The following is a 21,793-nucleotide window of genomic DNA, read 5'->3' on the forward strand; positions in this document are numbered from 1 at the left end:
TATTTGTCTGCGGAACAAATCACAGTTTTATAGTAGGCGCAGGATCTTATGCAATGTGGTCGAAACGGATTTCGTGAGCTCATAGGTTAAACTGACAGCGACACCAGGCTTAGGTCGCCTTGCTCTGTGCTGTACTGCAGCAAGGTGGACCACCGGGGCGTGAGGTGGCAAGGAGCAATGCACGCATCCTCCCCGCTGGACATTTTTTGGGGGATGTTTTGTGTCCCGAACAAACAAAAAACCCAAGGCCATACACCCTAAACTGGCGAACTGCGTCACCGTGTTGGAGTGTTGCAGGTAAGCAGCGAACTCTTCCACCGCTACGAGAGAGCGGCTCATCATCCTCCAGAAACAATGTCGCCGGTGAGTGTTTAACAGCGTAACCGGGATGGATTCGGTGGATTCAAGCAAAGATCCGCCACTGGGATCCACGTTTTCCTCAGCACCTAATCTGGACTCGGACATTAATGCAAATGCTTGCAGGCCTGTGTATGAGAATGGTACAGACCACAATGTCAACATACAAAACACAGCCCTGCGTGGAGCAAGTGACCCCAGCTCATACCCCTCCACAGACTACCAGGTGCCGGTCCGCCACAGGTTTATTCGGCGGAGCCAGTGGTTGTCAGACTCCGAAGAGCCGCCGGTGGACACACCGGAGTTCGCCAACAGCAGCCCGGCACTCAACATCGACCTGCGAACCATCGTTGACAGGAGTCGGGCGCGGGTTCTGCACGCGACCCGCCTCCAGGAGACCTCGAGCACGGAGAGCCAGGTGGGCCTGAAAGACATGGCCACAGAGAGCGTGAACGCGGACGAGGAGAAGGGAGGCAGGAGCGAAAGCGAGCCCAAGGCAGAGGTCGTGCCCTCCGATGTCACAGGTAAAGCAGGAAGTGACGAAAACGAAGAGGAGCCCGGAATGAAGGCTGTGGCCACCTCGCCCGGAGGGCGCTTCCTCAAGTTTGACATCGAGCTGGGGAGAGGGTCTTTCAAAACTGTCTATAAAGGTCTCGACACCGACACCTGGGTCGAAGTGGCCTGGTGTGAGCTTCAGGTGGGTTCGCTAATCACTGAGGTCCAACATCAATCAGCCAACACAAATTAGCTGACTACAAGAGCTCTACAGCATCATTGATTGTTTTTCATTCGCTCATTTGAAGGTTAAAAATAAAAAGCAAGACAATAATAAAGATCTTTATATTACACATAAATACCCATATACATGCCAGTCATGTACCAAACTCTCAGGCAGGGTCAGTGGATGCTGTGTTACATTGTTGCCTTTGGTTCTTTCCCTCATTAGCTCAGCCAGGTCACAGCCATGGTTCTGTATATAGCTGGGATTGATTAAACAAGCTGAAGTTACAAGCATTTACAATACATATGACAGGATTTATGTGTGAACACACGCACACATATATATGTATTACAAGAAACTTCACTTTTTCACTTTTTTAAAATTCAGCAATCAGTTTACAAGCTTTTATTTTTATAATTCTTAGCCTAGATGTTGCTATTTCCAAACCAAGTTGAAGTAACAGCACATTTCTGATTCAGTAGATTACAAAGATGTCATTTAAAGGAAATCTGCATCCTCCTTGTCCCCTGCGCACATTATTGACTCTTAAGTGAATTGAATTTCATCTGTACCTACTCAGCCATGTCAGCAGATGAACTGAAATGGCACTTTAATTAGTCAGATTTGCTTATAGGCTATATTTTAGCAAGGGGTGATGCAGTGTTTCATATGAGTGACAGCTTGCTGTATCGCTAATCTGTGTATGTGGTAATCTAATGATTAGTTTAGATGCTGCCCATGTGATATACAGATTAGTCTGCAGACAGACCTGTAGACAGTGGCTGCCCTTTAAGGGCTCAAATTGTGCTAAGCTTTTTCAGTCTGCAGATTTATGAGCAGGCATAAGAATAGAATTTAAAAAATTAAGTATTAAGACATTCTGCATCAAAACACAAGCAGAAGCGTCTTTGTTTTTCCCAGCAGATCTTTTTCATTAAACTTAAATAGCTACTACTTCTTGGTGTATGCTTAGTCACTGAATTGGCTTTCACGTTACACGCGGACTTAGACGTTGGGGCCAGTGCACAAAATGATGAGTCACCATCTCATCGTAATCTTAGAAACCTTTCGTGTGCTTTAACTGATCATAATTACAATTATTTCATATAAGATGAAAAACATTTCACCTCATACTCTTGCAGAAAGTGTAGGAAGGCATCTCAGCAAGTCTGGCCCAACAAATCACTGAATTTCTCCCTAATGAAAAAATCACAGCCTAGCTCTGTAAGGTTCATAGAATTAAGTGGTAGTTACATTGTGCTTCTATTTGCATTCAGTAGATGAAAATGAAGTTCTGATGTAGCCCATTCAGCGTGTCTTCATCTCATTTGAAGAGTGAGAACGGCGATTGTCCAAGGCTGTACCACAATGCGTCACTACTGTTTAAGATTAACTTTATTACTTTATTGCATTTGGTTTTCTGATCCTCATCAGTACACCTATCCATATCTTCAGTGCTCATTCTTGTCTGTTAGAAGAGAATCCAACCACTGGGCATATTTTTAAGCACTTAAACACATAATTAACTGGATTTCACAGCAGAGTGTGCTTTTTGAATGTGTGTCACGTTTGATGAGCTCTACAGTAAGTGTATTTGTGCATTATGCGTGTGTGTTTGCATCTGCGTGGTGTCTGAGCAGGTTCTTAGGGGAGATCTAGTGATGATTCAACCATTCTGTCCCTCGAGATGAGGCCTTGCCCTTCGGGGTGTCTCTGTCTGTGTAACTCACTCACAAAAAAAGCTGCTGTAACTCAGATGCCCTGTGTGGTTTGTACACTGTGTGCGTACGGAGGTAGAACTAAGAATGAGACAGCAGAAAACATAGATGCTCATAGAAATCAGAAATGAATTGTATTTGAAGTGGAGCTTTTTTCCTGGTGTTGAGCAAACCAGGCTGCCAGTTTTGCTACTTACTTGCCTGCAAAAATGCGATCAAACGTTTGCTGACTGAGTTGTTTACCCGAAATTAGCAAATCGCCTAACACAATTTAGTAAAATGCCAAAGCACTTTACCACACTGAGAAGTGTCTCACAGTTGTACATTTTGTCTGATGGCTTAGTAATAAATATCAAACAGCGATTTATACCCTTGTGCTGTTACCACACAGATGTGTCTGGAGAGTGAGTCTTGCTGATGCAGCCTTCTGCACCATGAGAGTAGAAACGGGAAAGGCTGGGTTCATCTAAGGACAGTTTATAGTATACGAAGTATTTGATACACAGTAAACCAAGAGTTCTGTATGTTTATATTATTTCCAGATTTGTGTCCACAACATTCTATTTTATTTCTAATATTATTTATTATTTAGTTTTTCATTGTGCACAATTATGTCTCAGTAAAGACAATCCTGGTGCCACACCCTGCTGAGATCTTATCCCTCAAAGCGTCTTCTAATAATTTGTATGAAAATTGCTTTTAAAAAAGGACAATGAAGATATGGGGATGAGGCAAACTGTAATATATTTGTACACCATAAGAATCAGAGTTATGAAAGAAAGTCGGATCTGTATCCTTCACAGTGTTGCATGTAATATAAGACACCTCAGACTGAGCACTGTATAGATCACTATGAGCTTTGCAGGAAATCTGATTCTCAGGTATTTGTCGATAATCAATAGCATGAAATGTACATCAGGTTATTGTGGACCCCCTGGCCTTTGAAACATCAACTGCACCCGAATGGTTTCTGCTGAAACGTGTCTATGGAGACGGCTCTAAAGAAACCCTGGAGGTCATGCAGTTTTTGGCGTTGTCATAGTCTTTGAGTTGGATGTGTTGTGCTGACAAGAGAGAAACTGAAATGCGGAGGGTGTTTGCTGTCAGCTGTTTTACTATTTATACAACAGTTCAGGGAAGAAAGGGGACAAAATATTGATCCATTATACACAAACCCACTCAGGCTTGTATAAGTAAAGATGTAGAATTCAAAATTTGTGCAATTTAATTCCTAAATCAAGGATTTTCATTATGCTTTGTGGCTTTGTGATTGAAAGGAAAATAAAAAGAAATCCTAGCTCGCTGTTATAAAGTCTTAATGGAATTTTTTTTTGTTCCATTATTTACCAGAGGCATGTTTGCTTGAAAGTCAGTGTTTGGTATGTTCACCTTTATTCTGCAGCACTGTCTGAACTATATTAGGCAAGTGTTCTTGTATTTTCTTTAAGCAGTCTTCAGGTATAGCTCTCCAGGCTTCTTGAACGACATTCAAAGCTCTTCTTTGGATGTTTCTGCCTTTTGTTCTGTTCTGTCAACACGATCCCACACTGCTTCAATATATGCATTTCTATATATGTGTTTGCTTTCAAAGAAATAGTTGTCATGTTGAAACTAAAGCTGTTTCTAATCAGATGCATTCCAGGTGATATTGCATGATGGAGAAAATCTGATGGTACAGAAATTCCATCAGTTTTGACAGGATCGCCAACCCCACTGGCTGAAATGCAGCCCCAAACCATAACAGAGCCTCCACTGTGTTTCACAGATGGCTCTCCTTCTTCATCATCATTCATCAGTTCTTGTGTAATTTGGCATACCTCAGCCTTTTCTCCTGGCCTCTCCTCTCCATTTCCTGGCCTTCCACTGAGGCCATTTTTGCTCAGGAATCTGTGAACAGTCCATGAATCAAATGAAGATGCATCTCTCAGGGCCTGTGTCAGGTCTTTGCTGCCTTTTTTCCCATTTCTTAAAGACAGGACTTTCAGACATTGTTCATCTGTTGCAGATAGGTTTTGAGACCTGCAACTTCTTTTATTCTCCACTTGTCAGTGAAGTAAAGTAAAGAAAACACTGCACAACATGCTGAGATACGCAAAGTTTTCACCTAATAGAAAAGATACTATTTTTTGTCTGTCAAACTGTGTTACCTTTGGCAATCTTTTTAGTTATTTATTTTGTAGATTTGACTAAAGAAATGGGCCCAAAATAGGTATTTCAGTCCCAGGCTGCTAGTAAAGTGCCTAAAGACACGAGTTAAAATTGTTTTTTTGCTAAGTTGTCTTCTATGTGTAGACCCATTACCAGTTAGTCCCCTGAGTTGCCTTTTTATGATTAAATGCTTCATAGGTCAGTGTTACATGGCTTAACAAACAAACAAGCAAACATTCCTATGAAAAAAGGACTGGGCTGAAAATCCCTCAGAAAACGTGGAGAACTATTATTTGAGACCACTTTGAAAAGATAGAAGTCTGGCTTGTTGGAAGCAAAATATAAAGAAATGAGGTGGGTAGAGAAACACAGAGAGACTAATACTGTTTCTTTATACTCTATAGAAGTAGATGCATAAATAATAGTAAAAAAAAAACCAAAACATTTTCTTTCTTCATTTTTCCAGGAACGGAAACTGTCCAAAGCAGAGAGACAGAGATTCAAAGAGGAAGCAGAAATGCTAAAGGCTCTCCAGCATCCCAACATTGTGCGATTTTATGACTTCTGGGAATCACCCGTCAAAGGGAAAAAGTGTATTGTTCTGGTGACAGAGCTGATGACCTCAGGAACACTAAAAACGTGAGCGGCAAAAGAAAAATATTTCCTGTCATAACCTTTGTTTGTCTTTTTTGCTATATTTTAATTTGCTCCCCAAAGCTGTTGAATGGCATAATTTTAGTCATTCTACGGCTGAAATCCAACCAAAAGCTGAAAGATATATTTATGTGAATAAGGGGGTGGATTTTCTTCGTAAAGAGTAATTAGCAAAATAAATGAATACCAAATAGAGGGTAGGACAGAATAGAAAAAGATTTTCAGGCAGTCACAATTAGGAAATTGGTTTGAGAAAAGAATAATCATTAGAGAAGGCTATAAAAATTAGCAAGAGAAGAACAGCTAACTGGATATATTTTATAAATGCAGAGGTTACTTGGGGATAGATCTCTAAATGTGATTTCAGCAACTATCATTCAGCATGTTTGAAAAGCCAGTTTTTACTTGTTGTCAACTGGAAATTCTCTATCACCACAATAATATATACATTCTTTATCTTCCAACAGGTATCTGAAGCGCTTTAAGGTCATGAAGCCTAAAGTTCTTAGAAGCTGGTGCAGACAAATTCTCAAAGGCCTCCACTTCCTCCACACTAGAACTCCTCCGATCATCCACAGAGACCTTAAGTGTGACAACATCTTCATCACTGGTCCTACGGGCTCTGTCAAAATCGGAGACCTGGGCCTGGCGACTCTAAAGAGAGCCTCTTTTGCTAAAAGTGTTATTGGTTAGTTACCATGCAGTTGGAAAAAATGCTGTTTTAATGATTTGGGAATTTTCACAGTGCAGAAAGAAACTAAACGCAGTGCAGACACTGTTAGACACCGTTAGAGGTCGAGATTATTTTACCTGATGCATCAAAGTCAAACATTCGCTCTAGTTTTGCTTTTAATTCTTGGCTCTGTTTTTATCTTTGGCAAAATATTTCACTGCACTCACCAATCCCACACTAAAATGTGTCAGCGGGTTATTTGTTGCTGCAGGTAGTGTTCAGTACCAAAAATGACACTGACGATCACTGTGGGAGTAAACGAAAACAGTAAATCTGTGTACTGCATAACCAAAATAAGGGAACTTGTTCCTTCTAAGTGTGGGATTTTGTGCCTGTTATGTTTTTTATGTAACAAAACAAAAAATTCTGTGAAGTGTAGAATTACATTAAAAGCTCAACATCTATGTGTCACTGGATCCGACCAGCTGTGACACAATGAGTGTTTTGAATCATTGGCCACTTTTAAAAAAACATTAACCCTACTTGGTGTAGAGTTACCGAGACTGTTTGGGCTTATTATTAGCTTTTTGACCACCTTAAAGTTGCTATATTTTACTGTCATGTTTAGAAAATTCTTCATGATTTATCAGGCCTGATCAGTTTCTGCTGTTGATGCCACTGGAGTTCAATTAAACCATCAGTAAGTTTGCAATTTATCATCTTCTCTTGCATTAATTTTCCAGGCACTCCAGAGTTCATGGCTCCAGAGATGTATGAGGAGCACTATGACGAGGCCGTGGATGTCTACGCCTTTGGGATGTGTATGCTGGAGATGGCAACATCTGAATATCCCTACTCTGAATGTCAAAATGCTGCTCAGATCTACCGCAAAGTGACCAGCGTGAGTTCACGTTCAAATCCTGCCACTGCTATAATAACTTTCAATCTATGATTACAACAAAGCCAAGCTATATCTCAATTTTTTGGTTCTTATTTAGAATGAAGGGTTCATTATAAGCCTGCCACAATATCCGATTTGTTCTGCACATTTGCAGTGATCAAAAGACAGTCAAATTTACATGTAGGTTTGATTATTTTGTTGGAGTTTTTTTGCCTGCACAGATGCACTGTTGTATTCTTGTGGTGTTCCAGGTCAAACTTGGAAGAAAAAAATAAAGCATCTAGCTGGTTCTGCAGCGCTTGGAACACAGGACCCTGAGAGCATGGGCAAACCTCGGACTAATTTAGTTAAATTACTGTTATAACAGACAACAGTATCTACCTAATGTAGCTAATGCTGACACTTTTAATTTGGCAGATGAGAACTGTCCTATTTCTTTTGAAAACCTTTATCCCAGGGCTCATATGTCTGAAAGACAATGTGTTTAACAGACTCTGTATTTAATGATTTTATACAATGCAGACAGAAGTTTCTTCTGTTATTTCTCCAAGTACTTCTGTTTAAAACCTGTCATTTGGTAAGCTAAGACATGGATTACATTTTTTTAGGGGGTGAAACCTGCCAGCTACAGCAAAGTCCGCGACCCAGAAATTAAGGAAATAATCGGGGAGTGCATCTGTCACAGATGGGAAGAAAGGTAATTGGACCAGAACCTCTATCTCTAGCTTATGACGCATTGTTGTGTGGGTAGAGATTGACTCTTATATTAGCACTGCGTTGTTTTGTTTCTCCTCCTGCAAAGAGACGTCAATACCACTATTTGACTCTGACATAGTTTGTGCTCCTCTGTGTTTTACTGTGCCAGTGACATGTAGTGCAGGTCTGTAGTGTTTGTGTATTTCTTGCAGGTACTCCATCAAGGACCTCCTGAATCACGCCTTCTTTGCAGAGGACACGGGTGTGAGGGTGGAGCTCAATGAAGAAGATGATGGGAAAAAAGCATCCATCGCTCTAAAGCTGTGGGTCGAAGATCCTAAAAAACTGAAGGGAAAATACAAAGACACTGGTGCCATTGAGTTTACCTTTGATTTGGTGCATGAGGTCCCAGAAGTTGTTGCCCAAGAAATGGTAAGGAAATTTTTTTTCAAAAAGCACTGTTTCTCAGTGCTTTGCCAGTTCATGTTTCTTATTGGTGTCTGTTAAAATGTTGCCTCGCAACAAACACCTGGGTTTGAATCCATCATCTGGCCGGAGCCTTTCTGTCTAGAGTTTGTATGTTCTCCCTGTGTCTGGGTACTCTGGCTTCTTCCTACAGCCAGTCAGTGAGATTAGGTTTATGGACTGATAGAGGGGAAATGAATTTAAACTCTAACCATAACAAAAGTAGTTTTGTTTTTTTTGTTTTTTTTGTGGTTTGCTATTTCAATTCAGTTTCTGTTATTTCCTGTTATGAGGTAGTTGGGCTATCAGCATAATGATATACAAAGTGTCTAATAATGTTATGGAAGTCATTACATTGGAACACATCTTCTGATGTAGGTCTGATGTAAGGAGTGCGTTACTGGTTTGCAGTACTGCGAAGTGCTTCAGATACCACAGGACTATGTCTACATAGACACTAGAGCAGGGGTGTCAAACATAAGGCACGGGGGAAAGAATCAGCTCGGCAAAGACAGTCGGGCCCACTAGAGAGCTTTGGGAAAAGGAGGGCATATATTTTCGATTTTCAATTGTATTTTAATCAATTTTAGAGTTTTTCCTGTTGGTAAAGAGCTCCATCTGGGCATTTATATTACATAACAGTAATTATTAATTGTTTAGTTAAAAGTCTTTACATGCACTTGGTGTAAAAAGTGAGTTTGACGCTCCTGAACTAGGGCAACTGATCACTTGACCTTTCGCTCTTCATGCAAACTTCTGTTAATGCAGGATGGGTAGTTCTGAGCTGCAGTGAGTATCTTGCCTGTGCCTCCATAGGTGGATTCAGGTTTCTTTCTGGATTGTGATGTGAAGATCGTTGGGAAGTCCATCAGAGATCGTGTAGCTCTAATCAAATGGAGGAGGGAGCGGACTGTCTCACCAAATGGAAACAGCGAGACACCCGTGAAGAAAACTCAGCAGAACCTCCTACAGGTTCCCAGTACAGGGATGCCACAGGGAGCTGCATTAGCTACTACAGATTATGAAGACCAAGAGTCAGAGCAGCAGACTCTGATCTGCACCGTCCCCGCTGCCACATCTACCACATGTAAGAAACTGGAATTAGAATATTATGTGAATGTGTGCATTAACACAAAACCTGAAGTTAAAACCAGTGTTGATTTTAAGAGCCAATTTTGACCAGTTTTAATTTTATTAAGAATTTAAACATCTAAGCTCTTTTAGTTTTAGTTGATTCAATATCGCAAGAGCATCACAAACTAAATCTGAAGTGATTCAGTTCACTAAAATATAAAGTGTAAAAGTTTGTCATGTTTTTACCAGTGAGAGTTGCTCCACGTGGTTTACAAAGCATTTTATTTTCCATGACATCAAATATGAAATGCTGCTGCTTTTCCTGCTAAGAGATATTTTGTTGTGTTATCGTGAGAAAGCATAGCTGAGCCTGCCCTCCCTGCGTGTTTTTCAGATTAAATGTGTGTATCTAACCTTACTGCACAAGGAGATTACTTCTGATTGGATCCTACCTATCTACACAACGTAATTAGCTCTGTTTGGATCTCGTATTTCCAGAACGTCTTCATCTCGCTCATATGAAATGTGCTGACAAAAGTATCAACACATGTCATGATAGTTTTTCTCCTTGTGCATTTGTTATCATCTTGGTCAACAGAATCAAACACTGGTTAAAACACACGACACAGACTGTTGCTAAAATAGTTTCAGTGAACCTAAGCGAGAATCAGACATATGGCTGCTGCAGTGTCTGAGTGATGCCAAATTACGTGACATCATTTAGCATTTGAATTTTATTAAGATTCTACTCCACTGTCTCCCACACCCCATCTCTCTTTTTGAGTGTCTGTCCTTCCTGCATATGGACAAAAAGCATCACGGTGAATCATAATCTTTTACATGCTCTCTTATTACAGCTGGCAGTGGAGTGAGCTCCACCATGCAATTAGATGAGCAAAACAATCAGCAGAATGGCCCCTACCCAACGTTTCAAGAACCTGTTACCACAACTCAGATTATCTACAGTCCTCCTGCACAGACTGACCCTCAGCTGCACCAGGGGCCTTACCAGCAGTCCACTGCACAGTCCGTGCAGTTACACCAAGGAGCGTACCAGCAAACCGCAGGCCAGCTGCACCCTGGGACCTTTCAACAACCTGCATCACAACTGCACCAGGGGCCTTATCAGTGTCAAACAGTGAGTAAAAGCATTTCATGTTATTTTCATTTTCTCTTTCTGATATCCTTAATGATATTTTTCTGAAATAACGAAAATGTTATTTTCTTTTTCGGAATGATACGTCATCAGCGTCACTACAGTGATCCCTTTGTTTGCCATGAGAACCTGCTCATCACTGAAAGTACTATGTGTCTTAGGCGTGGCAGTGCCTCAATGGTTGAGATGGTACAGTGTAGGATGCAATCGCTAACTAAGACAACTCCACTCCCCTGCTTGTGTCCGTTACAGGAAGTGTCTCCGGCAAATAGCACAGAGAGTCGAGTGCACGATACAAACTGCCTGTATGCTAACTCTGCCCAGAAGCCGTCATTGTTATCGCCTTTCTTGCTCCCCCATCAACACTCTCATCATGACTCAGCAAGTCATTTCGATTCACCTCACCTTCCCCTTAATTTACAACCTCCTGCAGAGCTGCCTCCATGTGTCCCACGCAGCCCAGGGCCTCACCATCACTGCAAAGCTTGCATGTCTCTCCTCTGCAAGGACAGGACAAAAGGAGGTGGATCACTGGGACACACACACAAACGCACTGACACCACATCCACCCAGTTTGCTCCAGTCTCCAAGCCAAGCTCGCCCACATCTCTTCATCAGCCAAGGTCTCCTCCCTCTCTGCCCACTACCACATCATCAAATTGTCAGCCCGTCGTGGCAGCTTCTCCTTCACATCTTTCTCCACCTTCACAAAATGTGTTCCCACGGAGTTTGTATGAAGGTGGAGATCTCACGCTCCTCAACTACTGTCTCCATCACATTGTCAGTCGCAGGACCAGCTCCCCCACCCTCTCTGATAGAGGTGTTAATCATCCACTACACAACCAAACTGGGGTTTGTTGTTCTTCAGTACGTGAGCATAAAGACAAGAGCCAGAGCCTGGATGCTCCGTTCTACTGTTCTCCAAATGTGGTTAGGAACCTGCAGTTATCATCACATCACAGCAAAGACAGAGCCAATTCTCTGGTGGGTTAGAGAAGAAGACTTTGCATAGCCTGAAATGCCATAGCAGCAGCCTGCTGTATCTTTCCTGATCCTGCAAGTTGCCTCTCTCCCCTGGCCAGTATGTTAGCAGCCTGTTTTTGCTCCTGCTTAATCAACATTAAGTGCTGAATTACTCGCTCAAAGTGCTTCTCTTAACATGTTGGATGGGCAATGATAGATAAATGCTGCTGCTTCCCATTTCCATTTTAACTGCCCTTGATGAACAATTCCAGCTGCTAAAAAACACCCCTCTCCATTTTCTTGCAAGTGACCACAAATGCTTTGACAAACTAAAGTGTGAGCCACATTTGTTGTATTAAATACAAGCACATATTATACAGTTCTACTATCCCTAAAGAAGGTCTCCCATTATGTGTTTCTGACAGACAGCTCCTGCTCCAGCTACGCCAGCCACTGCTGCTAACCAGAGCAGACAGTGCTTTCCAGCTGCAGGCCCAACTCTACAGACACAGAACACTGCCCAGCCCAACCAGGAGCAGGTACTGCATACATCTGACTCTAAAATACCCTGGCAACATCTGTAGTGAGACCCAAAAATCTGAATTATGAAGCGACGGTTTGAAAGTCGCTCATTGGAGCCCACCCAGCTGCCTGTCCTAGCGTGCTTGACTCGCAGGGTCTCGTCATTTGACATGTAATATAAAAAATACAATTTCAACTTTTAAATCATAAACTGAAACATGCAATATAATGGAAGTTAATCTGCCATTTGATTTAGTGGTGCTGGCCATTTTAAGTCAAGTAGGTCTAGTGCTGTGTGTGAGGTGGGTGAAAAGTGTATCTGATTTTCCCTTTAATAGCCAATGTGCACTGTACTGTATATCTGTGTTTATGTGTGTGATGTGAATAGCTGTTCATGTGGTTTGTGTCTCCTTCACATTTATCTCTCCTCACTGTAGTACCATCTCCAACCAGCTGCTATCCTGCCAAAGGTAGAGCAGCATGCAGAATAACTGAATCACAAGTCTGCCCGCCCTGCAGCTCACTTGTAATAAAGTGAAGCTGTTAAACTGTTTAATTATTAGTTTGAATTCTCAGTTTCAGATTCATACTGTAAAAAAAACTAAATAAGTAAAAAAAGAAAAGAAGAAAGACAAAACCCCAAACATGTCATTTCCTTCCTTAGCTGTTATCTGCAGAGCAGCCTGCTTCCCACCTGAGTCATCCTGACACCGCTACCAGTTTTCCACAGTTAGTCTCCAGTGCTCCTTCCCCACTTCTACCCCTGCAGATCAGCATGCAGGTGTGTTGTGTTAGAGAAGACAACAACAAATCTTCCTATAAAATGATATAATAGGTGGCAGGGTAGAGTAATAAATAAGGGGCCTGTGTGAATGTTATTTCTATTGGTTATCTTTGTTCATTTTATATCATTTTCCCTTTTTCTTTCCCAGTTTTCCTCACCATATGCAGTTATTCAAACAGGGGGCCACAAGCCTTCCCCCGTCTCGCCAGCTCCTCTGCCATCTGTCTACAGCAGCAGTGAATCCACTATGTCTAGCACCTATTACTCACGTTCACCCCACCGTCCCTCTCTGCCTCTGATTCCTCATTCTGCCATGCCATCTATGTCTACTCTTGGCACTCCTCTGTCCACACCTCAGCATGTAGCCAGTGTGGCATTCCCCCTCCCATTTTTTGCCATGGCCGTGTCCTCAGCAGTGCCACAGCAGCAGGGCAGCCCCTCCACATCTCAACCAAACCTAAGTTTCCATTCCACCCATCCCTTACCTCTCTCTCAGGTACAACCCACCCCATACCCTGCCCCCAATCCTGAGCACGGTCTGGCTGAGCAGCCTGTCCAGGTGAATATTTCACTCAGTTCTCACTGTAATGGTTGGTTGGATCATAGGAAATCTATAATGCTAAGGTGGAATGGGTGTGATGCTTGCTGGGCATGGGTTTAGCGACTCGAAGACACAGAGTACTTGAACTAACTGATGAACAATTCTTTAAATGTGCTTGTTTTCTTTCAGATACAGTCACTCACTCCGCATGGCACTCTGGGAGACTTTCAGCATTTGGGTGCGGTTCACTCAGTTTTGCCTACTGTTCAGACTTCTCTCTGGGGAAGGGGAACAGATTCAGAAACTAGTGGAGCTGGCCTTGACTTAGCAGGAGCTTCTACAATTTCAGCCCCAGTCCCAGCCCCAGCGTCAATCCCAATCCCAGCTAATGTTGTTACTCAACCTCCAGCACAAATTCTGGCTGTGGTGGGAGCACAAAACCAACTTCAAGTCCCAGTATCAGCTCAGGCCGCAGCTATGCCTCAAACCACAACCCTTCTTAAATCCCCCACTTCAATCCCAATACAAGTTCCAACAGCAATTCAAGCTGCAGTCTCAGCCCCAGCTCAACCACTAGTATCAGCATCGGGTCCCATTTTGGAGCAAACAGAAGTCTCCTCTGTGAGCATACTTTCATCCAAACCCGAAATGTCAGTCCCAGGCTTGGTTTCAGGCCCAAACACCCTGCCAGCACCAGTTCAGTCTGCAGCTCCTGTTCCCGCTCCAGCTTCTGTCACAACTTCAGTCCCAGCTCCAGTTCTGCAGCCTCCTGGCACCCAGACAACAGTCTCAATACCCGAGTGTTCCAGCCTGCCTGCAACTCAGCAAACTGCAGACATGGCATCTGCATCCAGCACCCCTCATCAAGAGCCCTGTGCAGAGGTAGTGATGAATCCAATGTCTGTGAATATTTGAGAACAATACCAGTTTATACACTTATGTAAATTCTATAAGCTTTACCTGTGCTTGATTAAAATTGTCTCTGCAAATGACAAATAAAGTCATGTGAAAAAGAAAGTTCTTCACAGAACTCTTTGGAGATCCATGAAAAAGTAAGTACACCAGCCAGGTGCTTCTAAAGAAAACTTGATTAACTGATCATCAGCACTTGTGAAAGCAGAGGTTTAGGCAGTTAGGTGTGGGGGTAACTCAACGCCACAGTCTTACCAGTTTTTAACGTCTCTGAAAATTCAGCCCAAGATCAGACCTTACGATGCTCCAAGGAACTGTGGGGGGGAAAAAAACGCTTCTCAGACTCCAGAGGCTTTATTAACCATGTCAGGTGTTAAAGTTCATGAAAGAACATGGCTCCACAGCTTAGGTTCGTTTAGATTACAATACGCCAGCACATCAGTGCAATTCATAGCAGCTGTGTCAAGCATGGTTGAGGAGGGTGATTATTTGTGCTTGTTTTGCAGCTACAAAACCAGAGCATTCATTGAGTTGACCACGGACTCCACTGTATATTAAAGTAATCTAGAGTCACATTTGAGGCCATATGCCTGACAGCTCAAGACTGGCTGAAATTGATCCCAAATGCAGCAGCAATTCTACAACAGAATGGCTGAAAGAGACAAGATGTGTCACTGGTCCAAAGTGCAGACCTCAACCTGACTGAAATGCTGTGGCAGGACCTGAAGAGAGCCGTGCATAAATGAATGCCAGCAAACCTCAGCAAGGGATACAGAAACCAATTACTTCACATTATTACTACTTCCACAAATGATGGCTCATACTGTAGCTCTGTAAAAACTTTCTTTTTCACATGACTGTATTAAAGTATCCGCTGGTCAGAAAGAACGTTCAAACTGCAGGATTCATTTCAAATTACATTAACATAAATTTTATACATCAGTCCCATCATGACACCAGCTTCTGAATCTTAGTTTAACATGCTGAGAAGTAACAACACACATTAACCATATTACATTATACATTAACCACAGTAAGGCTTAGTCCCCCAGTGATCCATTATAGGTCCTTCATCGAGGTCCTCTTACACTCCCATTTTTCTATTTTCAGGAGGTGCTTCAGGAAAAACCAATATCTTTACCCAGTTATGAATTTGACAGGTGTGTATCTGTTATTTTTTAAAAAAATATATATTTTATGTCTTTTCAGATTCTGTAGTTTTTACAATTTTGTGTGAGGAAAATGTGCCACTTGGCCGTGAATTGCTAAACTGTCTTAAAATGTTCTTTTTCGTTTTAGTCTCAAGTCTGATATACCATCTGGTAAGGAAACAAGTGATGGCTATGAAAGCTTTGCTAGTGTGGGAAAGGGAGATGGGAAACCGAGGAAACATCACCGCAAGTCTGCCCGCACCCGTTCCAGGCAGGAAAAGACCAGCAAACCAAAGCTGAGCATGCTCAATGTGAGTCTTGGTGACATTCGTGGTGTCAGAATGTACAGTTTCTTGAAATCTTTTATTTTTCAGTTTGTAAAGTGTAAGCACTGCTCCCACAGGTTTGCAACACTGGTGATAAAATGGTCGAATGCCAGCTGGAGACTCACAACCACAAAATGGTGACATTTAAATTTGATCTGGATGGAGACGCTCCCGAGGAAATCGCTACTTACATGGTTAATCCAGACTTGTACAATCTAGACTTTGTGTTTAATCATTTCTTAATATTTACATTATTGTTTAACATCTTAACAACTGCATATCTACAGGTAGAGAATGGCTTCATCTTGATGTTAGAGAAGGAAATCTTTATTGACCAGCTGAAGGATATTGTGGATAAAGCTGAAGACATGCTGAATGAAGACATGGAGGGTGAAAGGGACACAGCTTTGAGTTGCAGTCCTTTACAAGTCCAGCCATTTGAAGCATTAGTAGGAGAGGTAAGAAACAAATACACTCATTGCTTGAAATTAGCAATTAGCAGACTGACTTAGCTTTCATCTGTACATTTCTTTGTAGAGTCAGCAGCCTGGAGGATCTCAACCAGTCTATCAGCAAAATGGTATAACACTTTTCTTAGAAAAACATTTACCCATATGCATGTCTGGTAAATCCTTTTTCCTCGTCACTATAACTTTTTTTTTTTTTTAATTCTTCCCAGTTCTTCATACAGGAAAGAGATGGTTCATAATCTGCCCTGTAGAGGAGATACCTACATCCAGTCAGGAGACCCCCTCTGACGGGACAACTACGCAGTCACCTGGGAGCTCAGCCGCTATGCACCCTGCTGACAGCACCACTGCAAAGCCCTCCAGAGGTGACTGCAAATTTTCCAATAATATCCAGCAGCTTCAAGGAGCAAGAGCACCACCTTGTGGCAGTACAATGACAGGCATCCTGCAGCTCAGATGGGCAAAAACTGATTTCACAATAAATAAAGTAGACCTTTTTTTAAAATAAATAAATAAATATCACAATTCTGTGTAATTTTGATTCTACCTTTTTAAAAACCTTTTGCAGAAGAGGGTTCATCTTCCACAATGTCTGGGGGAAGTGGAGGTTTCTCTTACGACGTGTACGGATTCTGCAGTCCTCCAATAATGTCCAACACAGACCCGCTCCTCCTGGCCACCCTGTCACCTCCTGTGTCTGCACCTCCGACTCTCCAGTCAGTGCCATCAGTGGAGCCAGCAGGCAGTTCAATGCAACACAGCATGCAAGCCCAGACAGCCAGAACACAAACATCATCCCCGCATGCTGCTTTCCCTGTGGAAGATTCGCAGGGATCCCCTCTCGGCTCCATCTCACCAATCCATGCATCTCAGAAGTTGCCTGATATGACATGCCCGGTTTCTATTGCTGACGACGTGCCCTGCTGCCCTCTGGTCATGCCCCTCTCTCTCGATGTGAGCACTTCACAGGTTGGATCTCCGCTTACTCTTCCGCTCCAGGAGCCAGGATCAGTCAAAGAGGCACCGGCTGTCTCCTACGCCCCTGCTGCACGGAGCGAGCGACCACAGCAACCTGTGGTGCTGCATCAGCCTTTTGCCACTGTTGGAGGGACCAAAGTGTCCTCACTACCACAGAGTCCAGCACCATCCCAGCATGGTGCAGGTCCCAGTGAGTCCGATGGTGAAGGAAGACTGGCTCGTAGCGGCTTTGTGGACAGCACCATTAAAACCCTGGATGAGAAACTACGGAATTTGCTCTACCAGGAGTATGCTCCCATGTATCCATCAGGCAGCGCTGCAGAGACACCAGGGTCTGGCACAGAGTACATCCAGTCTCCTCCTGGTCCAGACAGCGCCACAGGAGGCTCAGGAAACAGCACCCCAGGGCCAATAGGGGAGGGACGCTACAGAGGAGGTGAACAGCTGGTAAGTATGTTTTGTACTGTGTTGTACTGTATCCAAATAATATTAATTTAACTGTTTAATATATTTTAGTGTTTTAATGGAGTTCAAGAAAAGGAGCACAGCTAAACTGATCTAAGAGAGAATGACAAATATTATTTAGCTGTTCCTCATCAAGTATTTTAAAGGACAACGAGTAATAGTTTGTATCCTCTGCCCTCTATAAGCCTCAAATTCCAGAGAGAATGGACAGTTTGAGCGCACTGAGTGATTCAGCTGTGTGTGGTACGTCAAACATCGCAACATAATCGGCATCATTATCTCCTAAGTAAAATGAGATGCGAGTTAATTCCTGCAGTGCTACAGTTTTAGTATTGTGGATATTTTCCTTCCAGCATCCCTGTCAAGAAGACACGTTCCTCACTCTGCTTCATGCTCTGGAGCAAGAGGTCGATTTAAGGTATGTTCTAGAGTATGTTCACACATTTAAAGTGAAGGTAGAGCTGTGTATTCAGCACCATTTTCTTCTTTCACACCATTCATGATGTCATACGAATTCTTCTTCTGTGCTTTTGGCAGATCACTCCTGTTGCCCCTGAAGTGGCCAACAGACGAGATGTGAAGCAAAGGAGCTGGAGCAGCGCTGCCTCACCGGCGCACCCTGTGGGATACATTAGGGACCATGGTCAGTTTGATGCCATGGCTACCTCCACCACAATTGGCCGTTTCTCTGTGGTGAGCACTGAAGATGACATTACACAGAGGACACGTTGTAGCCGTTACTCTGCACCGCCTGATTTCTATCTGGACACGCCTCCTTCTAACGCCAAGCGGGGCTCTTTACCTCGTGCAATGACATCCGTCCCTGTGGATGTCACGGTCCACGCTCGCTTCCTCTCCTCAGATTCAGGGGCAGAGAGCAGCCCTGCAAAGCTGACTCCTGCCACCCCGTTGCAACACTCCCGCTCTGAGCGCAGAGGAAGTGACCTCATGAAAAGGGCAGTGGCCTTTCTCCGTCGTTCTGGTCGCAGCAGCAGCGTGCAGAGCTCTGACTCACCGAGCAGGCATGGTGGGGTGCACGGCTCTGCCTATGGCAGCAGCGATAATGACTCCGAGATGGAGGATTCAGACATAAAGAGAGAACTACAAAGACTCAGGGAGAAGTAAGCATCGCTTTTGGTTTGCTTTCTGTCATGCAGCATGTTTGTATATGAAGATATTTTGTCATTTAGCTTGTAAGTCATTATTATTTTTCTCTCCTGGGTTTCCTCAGACATCTGAAGGAAATCTCTGAGCTGCAGGCCCATCAGCGAGGGGAAGTGGAGCTCCTGTATCGAAGACTTGGTAAAGTTCCTCCTCCTGGCCTGGGAGTTGCTGCACCACATGCCAGCCGTAGAAAGAGGTCCAGCAAGCACAGGCTGAAGCCAGGCAAACTTCTCAGCCCTCTGGTTCAACAGTTTAGAAATGTCACAACCAAAACTGGTGACTCTAGCAGATCCAGTGAGTGGCTTTGCAGAAATCCAAGTACTAAAAGTTAAGAATATGTACTGAAAGACTATTTATCGATGTTATCCTCTTGCATTTGTGTGTCTTTAGGTGCTGCTGCAGGTACGGGTGACAACACAGTTAGTTTAAATGGGTCTCCAGCTAAAGGGTCTTTCCCCACTCACAGCAGGGCCCGGTCATGCACCAGCCACCTTCCCAGCTCAACCTCGGAGCCTGTGCAGACTCAGCAGCCCTGCTCCCTTAAAGGCTCTTTATCTTCTGATAATATTTATGCTGGACTACACGGAGATGGAACTGGCACACAAGTGCCACCGGGGCAAGGTACCACACACCCTGATTCAACAGTATTAATAAAAGAGTATTAATAAAACCATTATTTGTGTTGTTGCTTTGTTTAATAATGTTGGCAATGGAGTGTTTATTCTTCTTACCCTGTTGTCTTTTCCCCTTGATTATGCTCCTCTACAGGCTGGTCTAATTACCCTCAACCATCTGAGAGAGTGACCTATAAATCGAGTAGCAAGCCACGAGCTAGATTTCTCAGTGGGCCTGTGTCTTTATCTATCTGTTTGTATCTCTTCTCTTCCTGCATAGCTTCATATTTTCTGGTTTCCATATTTTCAGTAAAACTCCTTTTAGTTCACAGGGTTTTTTATGTGCTATTTTTTTCCCTGCCTCATTGTTATTAGTTGGTATTTTATTGTATTATTTCATTTCAGAGATGATTTTATTTTATTCAGCAGTTTACACAAATTCCCTGAAAGAGAAGCTGAGAATTTTACCCAATAGCTATCAGTCATGTTTAAAAACTGTTTTTATTTATTTATTATTCAACGTATTTTTATAAGTATTGAGTTTTACCTCACGTTTCACGTGTCTCACTAATTCTTCTGCTCTCTGTCTGTGTGCAATAAGCACTTATCAACTAGGAAATAGACTCTTGCATGTCTCATGCATCCCAAACTACAATAGATTTTCTCGTCATGCTTCTTTCTAACCCTGTATTACCTGTTTGTTATCTGTCACTTTGATATCCTGCACTTTGTAATGCCTTAAACATGGGTCATCTGCATGATTTGCTAACTATACGGATTGTCTCATTTAAGGGGAATGATTGCCTTGTTTATCCATTTGTTAGTGTGACTTTATTCCCTTGTTTTGCAGTGCTCTGTAGCTTTGTTTTGCACCGTTCCCCGTTATTGACCATTATAACCTGCTGATGAAAGCAGCGATTTGCATTAATCTTTTTTTGTTCTGTAGGGGCGACACTGAAGCGACTTTGTCTTGGTAAAGAGCGTGGTAGCAGTATGTAAAATTACAGTCTCATTAAGAATTTGTTTTTCTATAAGTCAAGTTGTTTGTTTCATGTTGTAATCAGGGTATTAAACCAGGTGTTTATATGTGTGTGTGTCTTTTTTAGGGTCTGGAGCTTCAGCAGGGGCTTCCAATCAGTCACAGCAGCTGCCTGGGGGTGTCACACCTCCTCCACATCAGCCGGTGATAGGATTGGCCCAAGCTCAAGCCAATAACAGCAACAACAAAACAGGCACATACAGTAGCACATCTGCGAGTGCCCATGATAGCAACCTGCCTGAAGACTTACAACGACTAATGGATGACTGGGCCCAGGAGGTTCTGATTGTCACCCACCGGCCTCGCACTAACTCTTTGAGTATAACTCGACCCCAGCTTTGGGATCAGGATCCACTTCAAACAAGTGAACAGCTTGCTAGGGCTTCAGATGTGAGTGCTATGGTTATTATCTATTCTATAAAAGAGATATTGCAAATATACAGTGTTTAGATCATGAGGCCTGAAGTGTATAAAACTACTCTAATGGCTATAACTTCAAAATGCCTTAATGTTGTAGGGACTCATTAATTAGAAGAGTTCATTACAGAATACAGTAATACGCTTTCATTTTATCATGACTTGCACTCTGACTTGATTATTGTATTTCATTTCCTAATGCATGCTGGGGCATTCGTTAAGATTACTAGAGGTTATTGCCATGCTAGTATTGCAGTACTGTATCCTGCATGTCTACATGTTAGTGTAGCTATTATTGTTTTAATATGCAAAAGTGCTATGTTTACTATTTGCTTTTAACTATGTAACCCTTTTAGTTATCGCCATGGACAGCTTCAGGACCAGAGGCCTGTAGTCTGCCACTGTCCTGGCCTGATGCCCCTGGGTCAACAATGATCGCTACCCCGCCGGCGGGGGCACATCCCTCTTATCAGCATCACTCTCCTGCTCCATTCAGGGCCTTGCCCTCACCTCTCTCTATTAGCCAGTGGCCTGGGTTTTTCTTTCCCCTTCCTCCAGGAGTCTTTGCCTTTCCTGCTGTGGCCTCAGCTCAGGATACCCACAGCTCCATTCCAGCACCATCATATCAGCCAACTGACCCCAAGGCGAGGACTCTCTAATCTCTGTAGCATTGTGTCTTCCAACTCCGTTACCAAAAATATATCTCATTGTAGTTCTAGTCAATCTGTACATAATAGTGTAAATATATATAACCAGCACGTATGTAATCATATGTACATACTCATCCTTAGTCTTTTTGTTATTTGTGTCATTTTGCATCAACATACCTCATGTCCGTATTACAATGCATAATCCTTGAGTGCAGTCCACTTGTAATTAGCTGA

General features: G+C 42.9%; 1 protein-coding gene across 3 annotated transcripts; it reads left to right on the top strand.

The window, feature by feature from the left end:
• Positions 1–388: 388 nt before the first annotated feature.
• wnk2 (WNK lysine deficient protein kinase 2) lies at positions 389–21,568 on the top strand. 3 transcript variants are annotated; one of them, XM_085354256.1, is made up of 29 exons: positions 389–1,054; positions 5,411–5,583; positions 6,066–6,286; positions 7,015–7,172; positions 7,781–7,869; positions 8,081–8,300; positions 9,150–9,420; positions 10,265–10,545; positions 10,657–11,547; positions 11,952–12,065; positions 12,486–12,518; positions 12,981–13,391; positions 13,563–14,255; positions 15,396–15,445; positions 15,585–15,747; positions 15,840–15,956; positions 16,050–16,220; positions 16,300–16,342; positions 16,442–16,597; positions 16,801–17,657; positions 17,861–17,918; positions 18,029–18,093; positions 18,213–18,796; positions 18,907–19,133; positions 19,230–19,460; positions 19,608–19,706; positions 20,400–20,444; positions 20,560–20,882; positions 21,266–21,568. In XM_085354256.1, exons 1-29 carry the CDS (start codon positions 389–391, stop codon positions 21,566–21,568), a joined length of 7,713 nt encoding a protein of 2,570 aa, XP_085210382.1. The 3 variants fall into 3 exon arrangements, with proteins under 3 accessions (XP_085210382.1, XP_085210383.1, XP_085210384.1); XM_085354257.1 differs by lacking the exon at positions 10,657–11,547 and adding an exon at positions 12,713–12,829 and having other exon boundaries at positions 13,569–14,255; positions 15,399–15,445; XM_085354258.1 differs by lacking the exons at positions 10,657–11,547; positions 12,486–12,518; positions 19,608–19,706 and having other exon boundaries at positions 15,399–15,445.
• The last annotated feature ends 225 nt before the right edge of the window (positions 21,569–21,793 follow it).

This window comes from Diplotaxodon limnothrissa, linkage group LG5, assembly GCF_057381915.1.
Source record: "Diplotaxodon limnothrissa isolate DT_005_m linkage group LG5, D_limnothrissa_male_GT1.1, whole genome shotgun sequence".
Classification (NCBI taxonomy): domain Eukaryota; kingdom Metazoa; phylum Chordata; class Actinopteri; order Cichliformes; family Cichlidae; genus Diplotaxodon; species Diplotaxodon limnothrissa.

Coding starts and splice junctions, on each gene's coding strand:
- wnk2 (XM_085354256.1), top strand. CDS start 389: ATGGATTCGGTGGATTCAAGCAAAGATCCGCCACTGGGATCCACGTTT. Junction 7,870..8,080: donor TGTCACAGATGGGAAGAAAG/GTAATTGGACCA, acceptor TATTTCTTGCAG/GTACTCCATCAAGGACCTCC. Junction 14,256..15,395: donor ATCAAGAGCCCTGTGCAGAG/GTAGTGATGAAT, acceptor TTCTATTTTCAG/GAGGTGCTTCAGGAAAAACC.